This window comes from Meriones unguiculatus, chromosome 18 (genome assembly GCF_030254825.1).
Source record: "Meriones unguiculatus strain TT.TT164.6M chromosome 18, Bangor_MerUng_6.1, whole genome shotgun sequence".
Classification (NCBI taxonomy): Eukaryota; Metazoa; Chordata; class Mammalia; order Rodentia; family Muridae; genus Meriones; species Meriones unguiculatus.
In genome coordinates, this window is record NC_083365.1 from 55,458,788 (window position 1) to 55,475,180 (window position 16,393).

Below are 16,393 nucleotides of genomic sequence, written 5' to 3' on the forward strand. Positions count from 1 at the left end.
CAGATCTCCTCCGGTGTGTGGATAGTCACATGAAAATCGTGAAGCTGCAGATTCTGCTCCAGTAGGTTTGGAGGAAACCCAAGACAGCATTTCTAAATTGATGATCTGTCTCAATGGCAAAGTCAAGGTGACCTCAGAGACCAAGCTGAAGGCCAGCCTTTCCAGGCTCCCAGCCCTGCACTCCTGCTCAGCCCTGCCTCTAGTTACTTCTTGATCTCTCTCTTAGCAGCCTGGCCCAGGATTCTTGATTTAGAACACAGTCTGGCCTCTCACCCTTACATTCCTCCCAGCAACTGTATGGCCTTTCTTAAACTTCCAGGTTCATACCAGCTTCTAAACTGAGACGTAAACTTTGTCATCTTGATCATTTTGTTTAATTCGGCTCTCCCTGCACCTAGCTGATTATATGCCAGGGCTTGGTGGCCTTACCTAATGGGGTTTCTCCTGATCTAGTTCCTTTTATACTCTACACTGCTTTTCATTTGTTTACCCTAGTAAACGATAAGCTTGGACTATGTCCTCCTCACTCCCCGTGGGCATCACCCACCACCCAGAGACACAGAGCATGACCCAGATTATTCTCCACTATTCTCTGTCTCCCTTCCTCATCCCGTCCTGACTGCCCTCCCCTTACACACAGACACACACAGACACAGACACACACGCACACACACACCTACTACCTGTGGAATGCATTTCAAAAAACTAAAACAAAATGTCAGTGATGGAAAACAACATACACCGGACACAGACATCAAAGTAGGGCCCAGGGTCAAAGGAGATGTATTAGTTACCTTGAAATCATTGTTCTGAACAAAACACCTGATAGGACAACTCAAGGGAATAAAGAGTCATTTTTCCTTCATAGTTCTGAGGTCCTTTGAGGCTGTGGGAGCATGGTGGAAAGCATGATGGGGCACAACATTCAGTCCATCTCACAGAGTGGGAGGCAGAGCCAGGGTCTCCAACCACAGAACGTGCACCCACACCTTGCTCTGTTACTCTCTCTAATCCAGGTGCCCAATTACAGGCCTAGAAATTTTAAATGCAGGCAAGTTGTCAATGAAGAGTAATGATCCCGGGACGTGTACTCAAATCCACTGTAATTATAAGAAAGTGTGATTTAACTTCCTCCAAATATTCATGAGTCCAAACATTCACCCTCTGACGGAAGGATGTGTGGGATGTCAGATCCAACCCCAAATGTAGCAGGCAGCAGCCGTGTGTAAAAACGAGTGCGTGAGTGTCTGGGGGTGTGCGCAGCAGGGCTGATACACAGGGTCACCACAGGTTTCATAGTCTAAGTGTGGAGGGGTTGTAGCCTGAGCTGGGGTGTCATCATGGTTTAACCACCCTTTGCTCCTGGTGTTGGGGGCCAGAGAGGAGTCAGGGATGCCGTGCCTGAGGAAGTTGCAGGGAGAACTCAGCGAGTCACACTTCTTTTTCTTCTGAGTCAGGGATCCACTGGCACACAAGGCCTGAGCTGAAGGCATTCCGAGTACATTTTATTTCTTTCAGCCTTAAAAAGGGGCATATTCGCTTATGCTTATCAACACTTCTAGAAACCTTTCAATAAACACAGACACACACACACACACAATGAAATTCCTAGAACACAAACAAGCTTGTTTCTGTGCAGCCATCCTGGGAAGGTGTGTGTGTGTGTGTGTGTGTGTGTAAGTGCAGGTACACACGGAAGCCAGGGCTCCACACTGGATGTCTCCCTTGATCGCTTTCGATCTTTATTCAGTTTTGATTAAAGATTCATTTGTGTATGTGTGTGTGAGTGTGCATGTGTGTACACATACCCGTGCGCATGCACAGAGGCCAGGAGATGGTGTCAGGTGACCTCTTTTATTACTCTCCACTATTGCTTTGAGGTACGCCTTTCCCTGAACTCGAGGATCCCGTTTTCTCAGCCAGACTGGAAGGTAGCAAGTCCCAGCAATCCTCCGCAGTCCAGTGCACACACTGGGGTTGGGGTCAGAGGTACATGAGCTGTCTGGCTTGTTATGTGGGTTCTGGGTCCTGAACTCCATTCCTTGCCGTAAGGTCTGAGGACAAGAAAGCTTACACTAGGAGGATCTAAGTGGGGGGGGAGGTTTAAGAAGGTGTTTCAAGGTTGGCAAATGAAAGTTACGAAGGTTGGAGCACTTAAAAATTTAAATGGTGATTAAAAAAAGTGATTTAAGGTAGATAAGGGAATAAACAAATGCTTCAGATCTCGTCCCCTCACTGTGACTGCTGTATGGGGACTCTGAAGTTCGGAGCTTTAACATTAATCAACGGAGCTCAGAGCTTTAACATTAATCAATGGAGCTCTGATTTGGTCTAACTCTGGTAAAACAGTCCACTACAGATCCACTATCATAGCCATAAGCTCAAGGTTTTACATTTTCTTTAGTATAGACTTAAAAGTGCTTCTCATTGTGCTAAGAAAAAAAAAAAACTATATAAATACTCCCAGTCTTCCGGGTAGAGGGCTAATGCTTCTAACCAAAATCATTTTACTGTAGCTTTTACTCTGACTCAAAGGTGTGAGTCTACTGCTCTTTCTACACTGTGGATTTCAGTACAGGTTACCAACAGTGGTAATGCTGACATATCTAAAATTCATCTATTTTTGTAAACTTAGATCCTTGTAAGGTTCAGGGAATTCACTCAAATCCACTTCTCGCAAGACAAGTGGACTCCAGATAAGTACTGTCAATCAACAGTCTGTTTCCCTACCGGCCTATTCCTGAGGGTGGGATCCCTCCCCTTCTCCTTGGCTTTGGGACTCTCCCCTCCCCAACTGCCAAGACTACAGGCCTAAAAGTTTCAAATGTACACCAGAAAAAAAAAATTCTCCCTAAACTGCTTAACTTTATCTTCTGTCCCATATACATATGGGATATACTTATACATACATATATCTGTATGTATGTATTATGCATGTGTATATACGCACATATTTCAGCATCCTGCTAAGTCCAGGTGTTTCCTCAAAACCTGCTTTCAGGAAAGCTCCTAAACAGCTATCCACCGGTTCTCCAGTCCAGCCTCACAAACTGCTTCAAATGGACATTCACGTCCCTAGCCCCCAAAGGTCCTGCAGAGCGTGGACAGCAATCTGTTCTTCCCTGACTTGGCCAACATTACAGCTTTTGGATCCCCAAAAACCCACGCCCCAATATCAGCAGGAAGTAGTCATATACAATTACATCACCCCTTATTTATTCATTTATTGTCAACAAAAGGCTGGGATGTTGGATTTCAGACTGGAGATAATCGGCTGAGGTGCCCATTTAACATACCAAAGTGGATCTGGCCTCTAGGCTCTCCCAGCATCCCTCAGTCCCTACCTGACTAAGGCATAGTTGGCATACCTCACCCTCTATTCTGAACTACCCAGAGGCTCTTTTCTATATAATCCAGACATTTTGGTTCTGTCTCTGTCTCTCTCACTCTATGCATTTCTTTCTCCTCTCTACCATCGTGCTTTCTCTCTCTGCCCCATCCCCCACTTTTCTGTCTCCCTGTCTGCACAGCACCTTCCCTGAACCCCTCCTGTGAGATCAATGAACCTGCCCAAGAGCAGGCCCCAATAAACCTGTCTTTACATACCTTTAATTGGACTTGGGTTGGCTTATTTCATCGGCAGAGAAAGCCTGTCACCCATGATTGCTCAGGAAGCACTTTCAACCACAGAGTCATCTCTGCAGTTCTCGGCCTAAGTTTTTGAGACTGCCCCTCACTAGTCCTGGCACTCACTGGTTGGCTAGATTGGCTGGCTAGCCAGCACCTGGGACCCTCCCATGTCTGCCTTCTCAGTAGTTGGATTGCAGCTCATGCCACCACACCTTGCTCTGTATATGGGTACAGGGGATTAGAACTTAGGTCCTCAGAGAGCTTGCTTCTGTCCCACACTTTCTTCAGGAGGCTTCTCTCTGCACCCTCTGTCTTAACAAGGTGTTCACCTGAGAGGTTAAACTCCTGGACACCAGAACACATGCCCAAAAGGAGTTCTACCCTTGCCCTTTACCAGTTGTATGATAGCAGGTTTGTTTCTTAACCTGTGTATGCCTTAGTTTCCTTATCTTCCTGGAAAGTGGAGTGGGTGTGACAGATAAAGCTAGCACAGGAGGGGCACACAGGCGGGGTCAACATTTGGCAAGTGCTTTCAATTAGTTCAGTAGTCACAGCCTGTTGTTAACGTACTACTGAGCACAAACCTTTTCATGAAAGCCATGGTCTAGCGCAGCAGCTCCCTACCTTGATCAGGATGGCTGGAAGAAGGTGATGAGCCTCAGGTGGCTGGGACCTACCCTAAGCTTCTAACTCCGGTGTGAGGTTCCCATAGCTGGAAAATCCTGATGTGTACAGCCTGCTAGATCTCAGGCCCACAGTTCTTGCTCCACGTCCAGTTCCTACCAAGTCCAGTCTCTGTCTCTGGCTAGGCAGTCAGACACTAGCCTAGATAAGACTTTTCTCAGGTATGCTCCACCAGCCCCACCTCTGTCCCTTCCACCCCTTCCTCCCTCTCCCCCTCAGAATCCTGAGTCGATGTGCTGATTAATTTTTGTCAACTTGACAGGAGCTAGGGTCAACCTGGAAGAGGATACTTTAGTGAGGACTTGTCTCCATCAGATTGGCCTGTGGGCATGTCTGTGGGGACAATTTCTTGATTAATGATGAATGTGGGAGGGCCCAGCTCACTGTGGTGGCGCCACCCCTGGGCAGGTGGTCCTGGGTTGCATATGAAAGCAATCTGAGCAAGCCATGGCTGCTAAGCCAGGAAAGAGCATTTCTCCATGGTTCCTGCCTTTGCCTCTTCCCTCAGTGATTGTCTGTGACTGGCACAGGTAAGCCAAATAAACCCTTTCTTGCACAAGATGCTTTTGGTCAAACTTTTCTATCACGGCAATAGAAACTAAATTAGGGTATCAAACAGCAAACTCCCAAATCTTCCCTTCAAAGCCATCCTTCTGTGTGCTCGATCTCAGGCGGAAGCATGAGAGGAAGGCTAGATGGGATAGGGTAGGGGAGATGGGGAGGGAGGTCCTGAGCTCTGGGAGGTCAGAAACTGTAAGTTTTGACTGCAATACCCTGGGGAGCTTTAGTTTTGCTGTTAAGTATTAAATGAGTGTCAACTGCCCTGAAAGGGGGGAAAAAACTTACCAAGAGGTTCAAGAGCATGGCAAACCTAGGGGTAGGGAAGTTGTGGGTGAACCATCTTTTAACAATAAAAATATTAAAATAAAGAAGACATTGACTCATTAAGAACAAATTTGGGAGACTGGGAGACATGTTGGAGCTAGAGGTGCTTTATGCTTTATGGAAATTCCCTGGAGTTGTTGAGGGTAGATGTGAATAATTCCACCGAACATGGAGGCTGTGACCTTGCCTGTCTAACTGGATCTGACAGAAAAGAAGCGAAGGGGCCTGGATATAGGCTTCGAAACTGCTGTTACAAGCCAGACACTTTCAAGTTGGGGCTCACTGCACTGGGAGGAGGAGGGGCTGGGGATCAGTGCTTGCTACACAAGTGTGAGGACCTGGGTTCTCAGGGGCGGCAGGGCCTTCCACATCTGTACCTTCGGCACTGTGTAAGCTGGCTGCCAACCCCACTCCAGGCTAAGTGAGAAACTCTGCTTCAAAAGAATAAGGTGTCAGAAGCAGTCCCTCTTCCCATTGCTATGTAACCCACTTCGACACTAAACTGCCATGGGCTGCATCTGTGCAGGGGTTCTAGGTTATCTCCATGCATGGTACTTGGTTGGAATATGAGTCTCTGGGAAGACCCCTCTGTTCAAATTTTCTGGTTCTGACATAATCTGATTGGCCTGCTCTTTGATCACCTCCTCCTGAGCGGGGAGCAGCCTTACCAGGCCACAGAAGATGACAATGCAGCCACTCCTGATGAGATCTCATAGACTAAGATCAGAAGGAAGGAGAGGAGGACCTCCCCTATCAGTGGACTTGGGGAGGGGCATGCGTGAAGAAGGGGGAGGGAGGGTGGGACCGGGAGGGGAGGAGGGAGGGGCTTATGGGGGGATACAAAGTGAATAAAGTGTAATTAATAAAATAAAAAAGAATAAGGTGGAGGCTGATAGAATAGGACATTCAGCGTTCTCCCCTAGCCTGCATGAGCACATACATGTGTGCACATGCTACATATACATCACACTCACTCGAAAAGAAAAACTGAGTAAAGTAAATTAAGAAATGTAACTATGGAAACTATAGGGAACTGACCCACTTCCCACTTGGGAGACCCGGCAAAAACCCTGGCTTAGCTGAGCCTGCCTGCCTGCAGACTGTCGGCCACGCCACACCCCGTTTCCCCATTTGCTCAGTTTACGAGGCACATTCACCAAAAGCTAGAGCTGTTCTTCCTCATTTTTAATGGAAAGTCTTCAGATTTCCGCCAGTGCAGGGAAGTGGCCCCTGTGCTCCTGACTCTCTGAGCAGGAAATTTAATAGGCTCCATTTCTCCGGTGGGCCGAAAGGGTAGTTTTTGGAGTCAGTTCTTCCTGAAGCTGGCCGTGGACTTCCCTGTCACCTGTTGGCTTCGGAATTGTTTTCCTCGGTGGAATCTAGGAGGGGCTAGGCAGAGAGGAAAGCAACAGCGACCTGCCAGGAAAATGATCACACAGGCGAGAAGTTCTGGTCCAATATAAACATCCTTGCCCAAGGGCGTTTAGGAGGCTGTGCTCCCCCCTGGGCTGGTGTGGGGGACCTTAGGTCAGGTCACACCTGCTCTGCTGCTCTGCTGCGGGAGATCACGCTGCTTATCTCTGTCTCCTCAGTGGGTTCGGAGTGGCGCTTTCATCCTGGTTGTCTCATCCCCAAACACCTCTAGGGCAGGAAATGGCTCTGTCGGTTCCAGAGCACACAGATTCCCCAGGCTGGTTCTTGGGCCTTGAGAATGTTCACCTCCAGTTGGGGAATACTAGTCAACACTTTAAACATCACTTTTTTTTTTTAAAGGAAAAGTTTGTTTTCACATGAACCTGGAAAAGGTTTGATTTGAACTTACAGATTGCAAAACATATATTTGCCCCCACTTTTTTTTTTTTTTCTGTTTTAATGCCCGAGAGCAGCATCTGCCGCCACTCGCACCACAGCAGCTCTGAAACTGGCCCCTGCACTCAATTCTGCTCACTCTATTGCCCTGACCTGATTTGAGCCTTTTGTAGCTCTTCCTTGAACCAAGGCAGAGGCCTCTTTGCTGGCCCACACCAGCCCCGGCTACTCCTTCCCCTTGAAACCCAGATCTGGTCAGGTCTCTCTCCAGCTCACGTGTAGCAAGATCATATCTAAACAACCCTGCTCAAACTTAAAGCCCCGAGTGCCTTCTCTCCCTGCCCGACACCCGGGAATCCAGGAACGCTGCCCTCTCTAGCTCCAGAAAACACTCCAATAAGCCCCTTGCATTTCCTGGCTGCCCTAGAAGACAGGCTCCACTGCCATGTCTCTTCCCTGGACACTTCAGGTTGGGACACTCCACACTGAAAATGCTCCCTCTTCACTTAACCAGAATTCTGCTCTCCCAAGGGGGCTCTGTCCCTTGGTCTGTTTATTTTAGCCTGTTACAGTGTCAGTGTAGGGCTGTTGACCTTGCTCTAATAAACACGTGCATTTAACCTATTTTCTCCTCACTGCTTGAATGCCCTGTGCTGCACGGAGCAGCCCCTCTGGGAACCAAAGGCGGAAGGTTGATGGCAGCCAACAGAACGAAAGCAGAAACAAGGTTGTCATCATCCAGCTGAAAGAATGTGTTTCCACATGCTGACTGCCGGTTCTTCGGGCTGCTTGTCAGAAAGAATGAGGACACGCTGCTGTGAGGAGGGCAATGCCAGCCAGCCCCGTGGTGACTGACAAAGGCAGTCCAGGGCCTTGGGAGTGTGAGGTGGGGAGGGGTAGAGGTGAGGAATAGGGGTGGGGGGCATAGGACCTGGAAGGGAGCACTGGCAGGAAACACACCTTGTTCATCTCTCAGAATCAGGACAGAGAACGCCCACAGGACTTAACAACTTCAAAGCACCTGACCAACTTTGGAGGGACCGAGCCTGTTGGCAGAAGCCCACAGCTCCTTCCTGGTTCCTCTGGCCTCAGTGTTTGTGGGCAGGCAACATGAGCTGAACTTAAACTGTCTTTCTAGCGGTGGATACTCAAGCACCCAGAGAGATGCCTACAGAAAACTCGGACAAGGATTCGACTGCAGGAGGAAAAACTGCCCCGTCAGAAGCCTAATTCACAGTCAGAGACATACAGTGGTGAAGCTAGGCATGTCCCTGGGGTTGAAGAACAGGAAGGTGCAGGAAGCAGGAGAGAAGCCACCAGTTCTTGGGAGGTTAGGAGGAGATGTCAGGCATGATGAACATGGACATAGCGAGAACTATCAGAGCAGTCACAGGGAAAAAACACAGACATCCCTAGAATCCATCAAACACCTGAGGAGGAAAAGTTCCTCACTTTCCCCCCTAGGCATTCCAAAAATAAGAAAATTCAACGAGGGACTTTTTTCCTGATACTTCCACAGCAAATAAAGTTCACTCTACACCTTCTCAAAACAGCGCTCTCTATGAGAGATCTGAGTCTGGAACTCCCCTTTCCAGGGCCTCATAAAACAGTGATTTATCAACCTTCAGAGACTCCACTTTATTGTTATCTTTTTCCTGGTGTAGGAACAACGGCTGGGTAGATAATGAAAAGGCAAGCTCGCGGTCCCTGATGGAAGCAGAGAATGTTCCTATCACAGTCTAGGAGGCCAAAAGGAAGTAACAGGAGAGGCATCTTCTACCCATCCACCTAACTGCGTGCCCATGTTCTCAAACAAAAAGCTAATCCATACCCAGGTTTCCGGGCTAAAATAAGGCGTGGCAGAGCACAAGTGTGGCCACACCCTAGGGGATTTCCTTGGAAGGGTCCCCAAAGGCTTTTCCAGAGCCGACTTGTGTGTAGTCTACCTTGCCACCTCACTTAGGGCCGTGTCTGAGTTATCTCAAAACTATAAAGGTTTAATACCTCATCTGTTTGGTGTGTTTCCTGAATTCAGGGCCTTGTGCTAATCTGTAAGGTCATAAACACTGGTGGTTTCTCATTGGCAAGATCCCTTTATGTCTAAACCACACACACCATCCCCTTGACCTAGAAAGCTTTCTTCCTGACCCACCTCTTGGATCATTTCTTCTCTGACGCTTGATTTCCCCACCCTTCAAAGACTTCACTAGAGAAAACTCTTCCTCACAGAGCACACCTTCTCCCTCCTCCTCCTCTTCCTACTTCCCCTTCACCCCTCCTCCTCTGAGCTTTTCTCATCACACACTTCTTTATTACCATTACAGCTTCTCCCATTGTCCTTGCCCTTAGATGGTAACCTGGGCAGATCTAATTATGCGTCTGTCCTGTGTCTTAACAGCATGTTTTACACTCTGTAAATGGCCATTGATGGAATCAGCCCTGAGGCCTTAGGTAACCTGGTGTATGCACGCCTAGCTGTCTCAGCCACAACTGTGCAAGTGAATAAAAAGCCAAACTACCAACATAAAACTTAAAAATTTAAGGACATAGTTTCATTAGCGCTGAAACCAATCTGAGTTGCAAATACAGGCAGACAGATATACGAGAGCATAGACTTCCGCTGGGAAGGCTGGACACAGACAAGGCACCCAAGGGCACCTGGGGCCAGTCACCTGAGTGGAAATGGTCCACTCAGAAGCCTGCTGTAGCTAACGCTCGCTGTGAATCTTCACCGAAGTCGCGCCACTTCGCGGCAAACAACCTGCCACTAAGCTTGCTGGGCTGAGCCTCGTCCTCAGATCTACAAGGTGGAAGGACAGTGGACCCAGTGGTTCTCAACCCTCCTAAGGCCAAAACCCTTTATTACAGCTCCTGGTGTTTGGCGGCCCCAAGCATGAAATTATTCTTGTTGCTACTTCCTAACTGTAATTTGCCACTGTTTTCAATAGTGATATCTAATACGAAGGATATCAGATATGAGACCCCCGTGAAAGGGTCATTCGACCGACCTCCAAGGCAAGTGATGAGCCACAGGTTGAAAACCATTGTGAGTCTGACCCCTAGCTCACCACTCACAAAGTTTTTCCTGTCACAAATTTTAAATCAGCCCATTGTGCCCATGAATTCTGCACACCGTTTAATTAATCATCTGCTGACCACAGACACGATTTAAAAACCTGTGACTCTGTTGAACATTGCAGCAGCTGGTCCGGGTTACTGCTCTCTAAAGAAGACAGCCTTGTTTAGAGAGCCCTGCACAGCATGCACGCTTGTCACCCTGAGGTGCAAAGAGCCTATGCGAAGGCTGGAGATGTAGCTCAGCGGAATGCCATCTTCTCATGTACCAGGCTCCGGGTTCCATCCCCAGCACTCCAAGAACAGGCAGCACGTACATGCAGACAAACATACATGCAGAAGACGGGAGGTACCAGCTGGCTTCAAATGCTAGGCTGTTTTGTTACTGGAATAAAATGTGTGTCCTTTTTTCTTTTCCTTTTTGCTGTGTGGTCAGGCAGCTTTTTCTGGGGCAGCTAGCTATTCACTGGAGATCCAGGTTTTTTTGGTTTTTTGTTTGTTTGTTTTGTTTTTCGTTTAAAAAGGGTAGGTCCATGCCCCACCTGAGGAGCACTTCCTTAAACAACGTTTGAAGTGCTTAAAATGATCGATTCCATCAGGTCCTTGCCTCTCCCCTCAGCCGCTCGCGGATCACACGAGTCTTTACTAGAATGCTGTTCTGCTCCAACCTCGAACACAGTGGCACCATTTCTTTCCTGACCGTCGGCTGAGCTGGCTTTCTCCTCTCTCCTCACCCTCAATACAACTAGGTCTCCCCGGGCAGTGACATTCACCGGAGCTTAAGACTGTCTCAACAGGAGAAGGGGAATCTAAAACTGCTGAGCCAAGAAACCTCGCTGACATTTTTCCTTTCCTCAGAGGAACCCCAGGCACACATGACGTTTAGCGAGAAGCGTTGCGTGTTCAGGCTTTGCCACACGCAACAGCTCGGTCCACCGGGACAGAAGGGAACATTTGGCTGCCACACGGAACCAGCAGGACCCCTCAGTTGCCAGCAGCCCAGCAACTGGAAACCGAGCTCGGTCCTTATCGAGAGCTAGCAGCTCCTTAGTGTAGAGGCAGGGGATGGACCCTGAGGGGTTTAGGGATCTGGCAGCTCTTTCCGTGAGAAAATCTGACTGCAGAGAGGAGATTCCCCACACCGACATTTGCCTCCCCATCCAGGCTGCTGCTGGTGCCCGATGATCCCCAGAAAGGCCCTGAGTACTGTGCATTCCAGTTACACCTTACGTCCATCGCCGCTGGGCCCAGGCCCAGCCCAGGTGGAAACAGGGACTGCGAGGCTTGTTCCTGGCATCAGGAACAGCTCGCGGCTCATCACTACCCTAGGTTCTGCCATTGCAAAGACATATTTCATCCTAACATGGTCAAAGGTTTCTAAGCACAAGCAATTCCTGCCGCTCCACGAGTTGTCTGTGGGGAGGAGGGAGGAGAAACACGCGAAAAGGAAAGCTTCGCAGCTTCGCGGAAGGAAGCTCCAAATTCTACCTTTCATGGCACAACCGGTGCCCCTCTCCTGCAGCTCTCCACCTTCGCACGGGGACACGGAGGGACAACCAAGTTAGGGGAGGGTGTGGAGGCCAGGTCGGGGGCTGCGCTCCCACGGACTCACGCGGACTGAAAGCACACCCTCGGGGTAGCGGTTTTGGGGAAGGGGCCACTGACACGATCTGTACAGACCATCTCGCTGAGTGTCGCGGAGACCCACTGCGCTAGCGGGAGGAGCCTACCAGGTGCGCCCGAGTACCCGGGTGCCACCGGAGCTCCGCGCTCCGCAGATCCCGTGTCCCGGAGCCGCGAGTCCGCAAGCCTCGCCCGAGCCCCCAAGAGCCTTCCAGCCACCTCTCCTCCACGCTGCCGCTGAGGTCCGAGCCCCCACCCCGACCCCGAGTCTCGGCTGCGGCGCTGAGGGAACTCGACCCGGCCGTGCGGGTCCTTACCTGCAGCGGGACGAGCAGCGCGCAGAGCGCCAGCAGCGGCGCGGACGGCTGGCGGCGCCGCCGGGCGCGCGGGGCCATGGCGCGGTGCGGGCGGGCTGGGCGCGCGGCCTCTGTGGCCCCCGCGGACGCCGCCGCCCTCCGCCCGCCTCGGCCCGCCCCGCGCGCCCGGCTCCGCCCGGCCCCGACCCGCGCGCCGCCGCCCGCGTCCGCCAGGGGGTGCCCGAGCGCGGGCTGCCCTGATGGACACTGACTGCCTGCAGATGGACGGACCCCGTCGGGGTTTCCCTGATGCTAGTTAGAGCGTTTACACTGTGTAGTGCCCACGGCTCCCCTAAACCTCCTCGCACAGCCCCATTTCTTCCCCTCTTTCTGGCTGCCTCCTACAGCCGCACCCGTCTCTGCCCTCGACCCCCTCTGGCACGCTCAGCAAGCTGTCACCACGTTTGACGAACCTCTTCACCCTCCAGGTCACCCCCTCTAATACAGGACTGGTTTAAAGTCTGGGATGCAGCGATCTGCAGTGTCTGTGGCTACGGGGTTTGGCTTCTTCCAAATTCCAGGTCAGTGTTGGCAACACTGTTCACCCCCGCCTCTGGGTAGTCACAGTGAGAGGAAGAGCCTTTTCTCTCGTCAATAGAATCACTGTGTTTTCAACTTTTTGAACCATCGTTGCCTGCTTCCTGCCTGTCATCTTAATGACCTTCTGTCTACTTCTGAGAAAACTTTAGACTTTTCTGACAAGGAAGGCTGGCTTAGTCTATTATTCCTTTCAATTCTGTCAGTTTTCACGCCCTTGAAACTCATTGGTGACATAGCGATTTAGAAGTATGTCCTCTTGGTAAATTGACTGCATTACATATCATCACCACATTCTGGTCTACTTTATATTTATGTGTAGCCATGTCACCTTTCTTATGAATGGTATTTAGATAGTATACCTGTTTAAAGTGACAGCATACACTTCTGACCATTTCGCCTTTCTATTGGAGCATTTACTTCACGCACATTTAGTGATCGCCATATATGCTGAATTGAAACCTGCTACCTTGCTAATTCTTTTTTCTGTTTGTTCCATCTTTATTTCATTTTTATTCTTGACTTCCTTCGGGTTACTTTAATTTTGAAAACCATACTTTATGCATAGCAATATAAATTGTGTTAAATAATACTACAGTAGAATGATTTGATATCATTTTAAAACAGAAGAGAAAGGGGGGGGATATTTTTCAGGTTATAAAAGCCTTTCCCAGAGAACAATCCTTTGGGTTACTTTTAAGGATTCCATTTGTTCCCCATCATTAGCTTACTTTCTATGTATGTGTGTGTGTGTGCTTGTGCATGTGCATGTGTGTGCCTAAGGTCAATGTCAAGCTTCTTCGTTAGTTAGTTCTCCATCTTGAGACAGGGTCTTTCACTAAACCTGGACTCATCAATTCTGCTAGACTGATTGGCCAGGAAGCTCCAGGAAGCCTTCTATCTCTTCAAAATATGTGCTTGATTTTTAAATTCCCTGATGTACAGCCTGTTTGGTTCACTATTGCTTTTATGTTTTCTGGAAATTAATTTTTGTGTATGCTGCTTAAAATTAAAAATTAAAAACCATTTGGTGAAGCAATACCATGTCTAAGAATTTAACATATTAACACACAGAGGGAGGCCACAAAACTGTTTGCTATACATTCTGATAAAACTACACAAGTTAAAAACGTGAGTTTCAGTAGAGAAATGTTTGGCAATGCTATGCTCTATCATAATTTGTAATATCAAAAAACTTTTTTTTTTGAGAGATGCCATATAGTATGTCAGAGAAGCAACTTACAGCTCCGTTTCATATGATTGTAAACAGCTACCACAAACGTGATTTTGTTTACAGCGGCGAAGGGAGCTTCTAAGAGACGGTGAGCAGCGAGTGGTCAAGCACTGACTCAGTCTATACACTGCAGCAGGCTTGAAAAGAGCTCTACAGCTGACTCGGGGCACCGAAAGGCTCAGGACTGGCCTCCAGTCTGGGAAATAAATGGCAGAAGTGCCTCAGTAAGAAGTGCACTTTAACATCAGGTAGGTTGCAAAGTGGGGAAAAGAGAAAGTCATGACTTTATCTTTCATGTTTGAAAAGTGCAGATTCCCCTTGATTGATGGTGTGGTTACATGAAGATGGACCTGCAGGCTGAAAATAATCCAGGCAGCTGGCTAGATGCCATAGCTCAGGAACAGAATACACTGCAAGTGCCGGTTCATGCCCATCTTGCTGCCAGCTGAGTGGGAGCTATGGTCCATCCACTGCCTAACACCGTGAGAGAGAGTACATCATACATCCTGAGTCAGGAAGAGGATCACCAGCCAGCATTCTCAGCATGATTGTAACGGATACTATTATTCTTATGCTCAGTCAACGCTGAAAAAGCAGAGTTTAGCTATGTTAAGTCAGGAACCAGCTGAACTGACACCGAGGGGAAAGTGCTCTTTCAAGTTTTAAAAGCTATTTTTAAGTCTTATTTATGAGTGTATTGCATGCTTCCTAAGTTTTATGTGTAACCCATATGTGCAAGTGCCCATGTAGTCTAGAAGATGGCACTGGATCCCCTCGACCTGGAATTACAGATGGGCATGTGCTGCCTGATATGGTTACTGGGAACCTAACCAGGCTCCTCTGTAAGACCAGTAAACCCTCTGAACTGCGGGGCCATCTCTCCAGCCCTTGCAATCTGCATTTCTAGAGTCTCATGATGTCATCCTGGCTAGCCCTGAACTCGACGTGTAGAGCAGGCTGGCCTCAGACTTACAGGGATCTGCCTACCTCTGCCTCTGGAATGCTGGGATTAAAAGTGTGTGCCATAACCTCCTGAGCTCCTGTCTCCTGTTCCCACACCTAAGTTACCATCTGCCTAAATTTGAGAAAAGGGGGCAAAGGATTGACACCTGTTCTTCCCCTGCCCTAACACTAAGAGTTCAAGGAACTATACTTTATCACTAAGACTTTGGGGTTTCCAAGTTGTTAGGGCCAAAGACCCAGAGAGAGCTGAGATCTGAAGGATTGAGTCATCATTTGCCTTGAGTAAACATCTCTCTTTAGATGTGAGGTCAGAGATGGGGTAACGTGGGGAGTTACTGCTGCTGTCTCCCCTCTTCCCACAATGGAAGAGGCCAGCCTGTACTCAGATATATCACCCAGATAGAAAGAAAAAAAAAACATTTTTAAAGAAAATGTTTTTAAATAGGAAAATACAAAAAACAAAAAAGTTAATCCCAACCCTTTGTGTGCTCCCACTCTGCTCCTTTCTGTCCCACTGTCAGCCCATTTCTGAGGTGCACTGGAGACTAGACTCCCCTTCTGACTGGGATTGATAACTTTCTCTTTGGAGCTGGGGCTTTGGTGTTCTTTCAGAATTGGTCCTCTGGATGTTGTCACACATCGAAATTGTAGCCCCCTGAGAAGACAGGGAAAGTGCTCTCTCCCAGGTTCCTCCGGTGATCTCTCCTTCTTTTGTCTTTTACTCCAAAGAAAAGAAAAGGTATGTGTCAACATGTCTGGCTCTTTCCCCCCTTTAGATAGGGTCTTATGGTAGAGACTGGCTGAGAGTACACTTCTGCCGTTGGCAACCAAACGCTGGGGTTAAGGACACAACCTACCACATACGGCCCCTCTTGCATTTTTAAATGATTGCCACGGAGACGTGGTTAGTAGGTGTTAAAACACTAAGAGAGTCCAGGGGAGGCCACCAGTATGGGAGAAGTACCACTGAGTTGGCTAACTTGTGCTCTCTTGGATGCGCAGACAGGCTCTCTGGGGAGAGCGGTGGGTGGCTGAGAGAGCTGGATGAGGCTGGTTCTGCGGGAAGGAACTGACTTGTGAGAGAAGGTACTTTTCACTGTGGCTCTTTAGAAATGCCAAGGCCTGCTCCTGGCACATTTCCAGTGTTGCCCTCTTCTATTTTCAAATAAGATTAAGGGACTTAAAACTTCTGCTTGGAAAGCCCCAGAGGTGAGTGTGCTGGTTTTGGAAGCATTTTTGAAGAGTAGGAAGCCCACATTAACACATTGCATCTTTAAAATGGTTTTAAGAATAAGATTGCTTTTAAAGAATTTATTTTGGGAGGGAGGGACTGGGAGGGAATGAGGGATCGGGACACGGCTGGGATACAGAGTTAATAAAATGTAACTGATAAAAAAAATAAAAATAAAAATAAAAGAATTTATTTTGATCTTTACAAAAGTGTTCCTCAAACATTTTATACGCGTTAATGTAGAATACCACTTGTTACCAAGACCCCTTAAAATCAGTATGAGAATCTCATCTTTCTCTTTTCCTTTGTGAGGTGGGCTCTCACTGTGTCGCTTTGGCTGAGATGGAACTTTCGGTGTAGACCAGG

The 16,393-nt window shown here is 48.5% G+C and overlaps 1 protein-coding gene across 4 annotated transcripts in view; it reads right to left on the reverse strand.

Annotated features, from left to right (window-relative positions):
• Positions 1-12,176, reverse strand: part of Tnfrsf11a (TNF receptor superfamily member 11a) — a 66,631-nt gene extending 54,455 nt beyond the window's left edge. Inside the window, exon 1 of one of the 4 annotated variants that reach the window (XM_060371459.1) lies at positions 12,024-12,176. In XM_060371459.1, the coding sequence (XP_060227442.1) occupies positions 12,024-12,101 (78 nt within the window). In that variant the 5' untranslated portion in view covers positions 12,102-12,176. The remainder of the gene's footprint in view (positions 1-12,023) is intronic. The other 3 variants (XM_060371458.1, XM_060371460.1, XM_060371461.1) reach the window with 3 other exon arrangements.
• Positions 12,177-16,393: the final 4,217 nt, after the last annotated feature.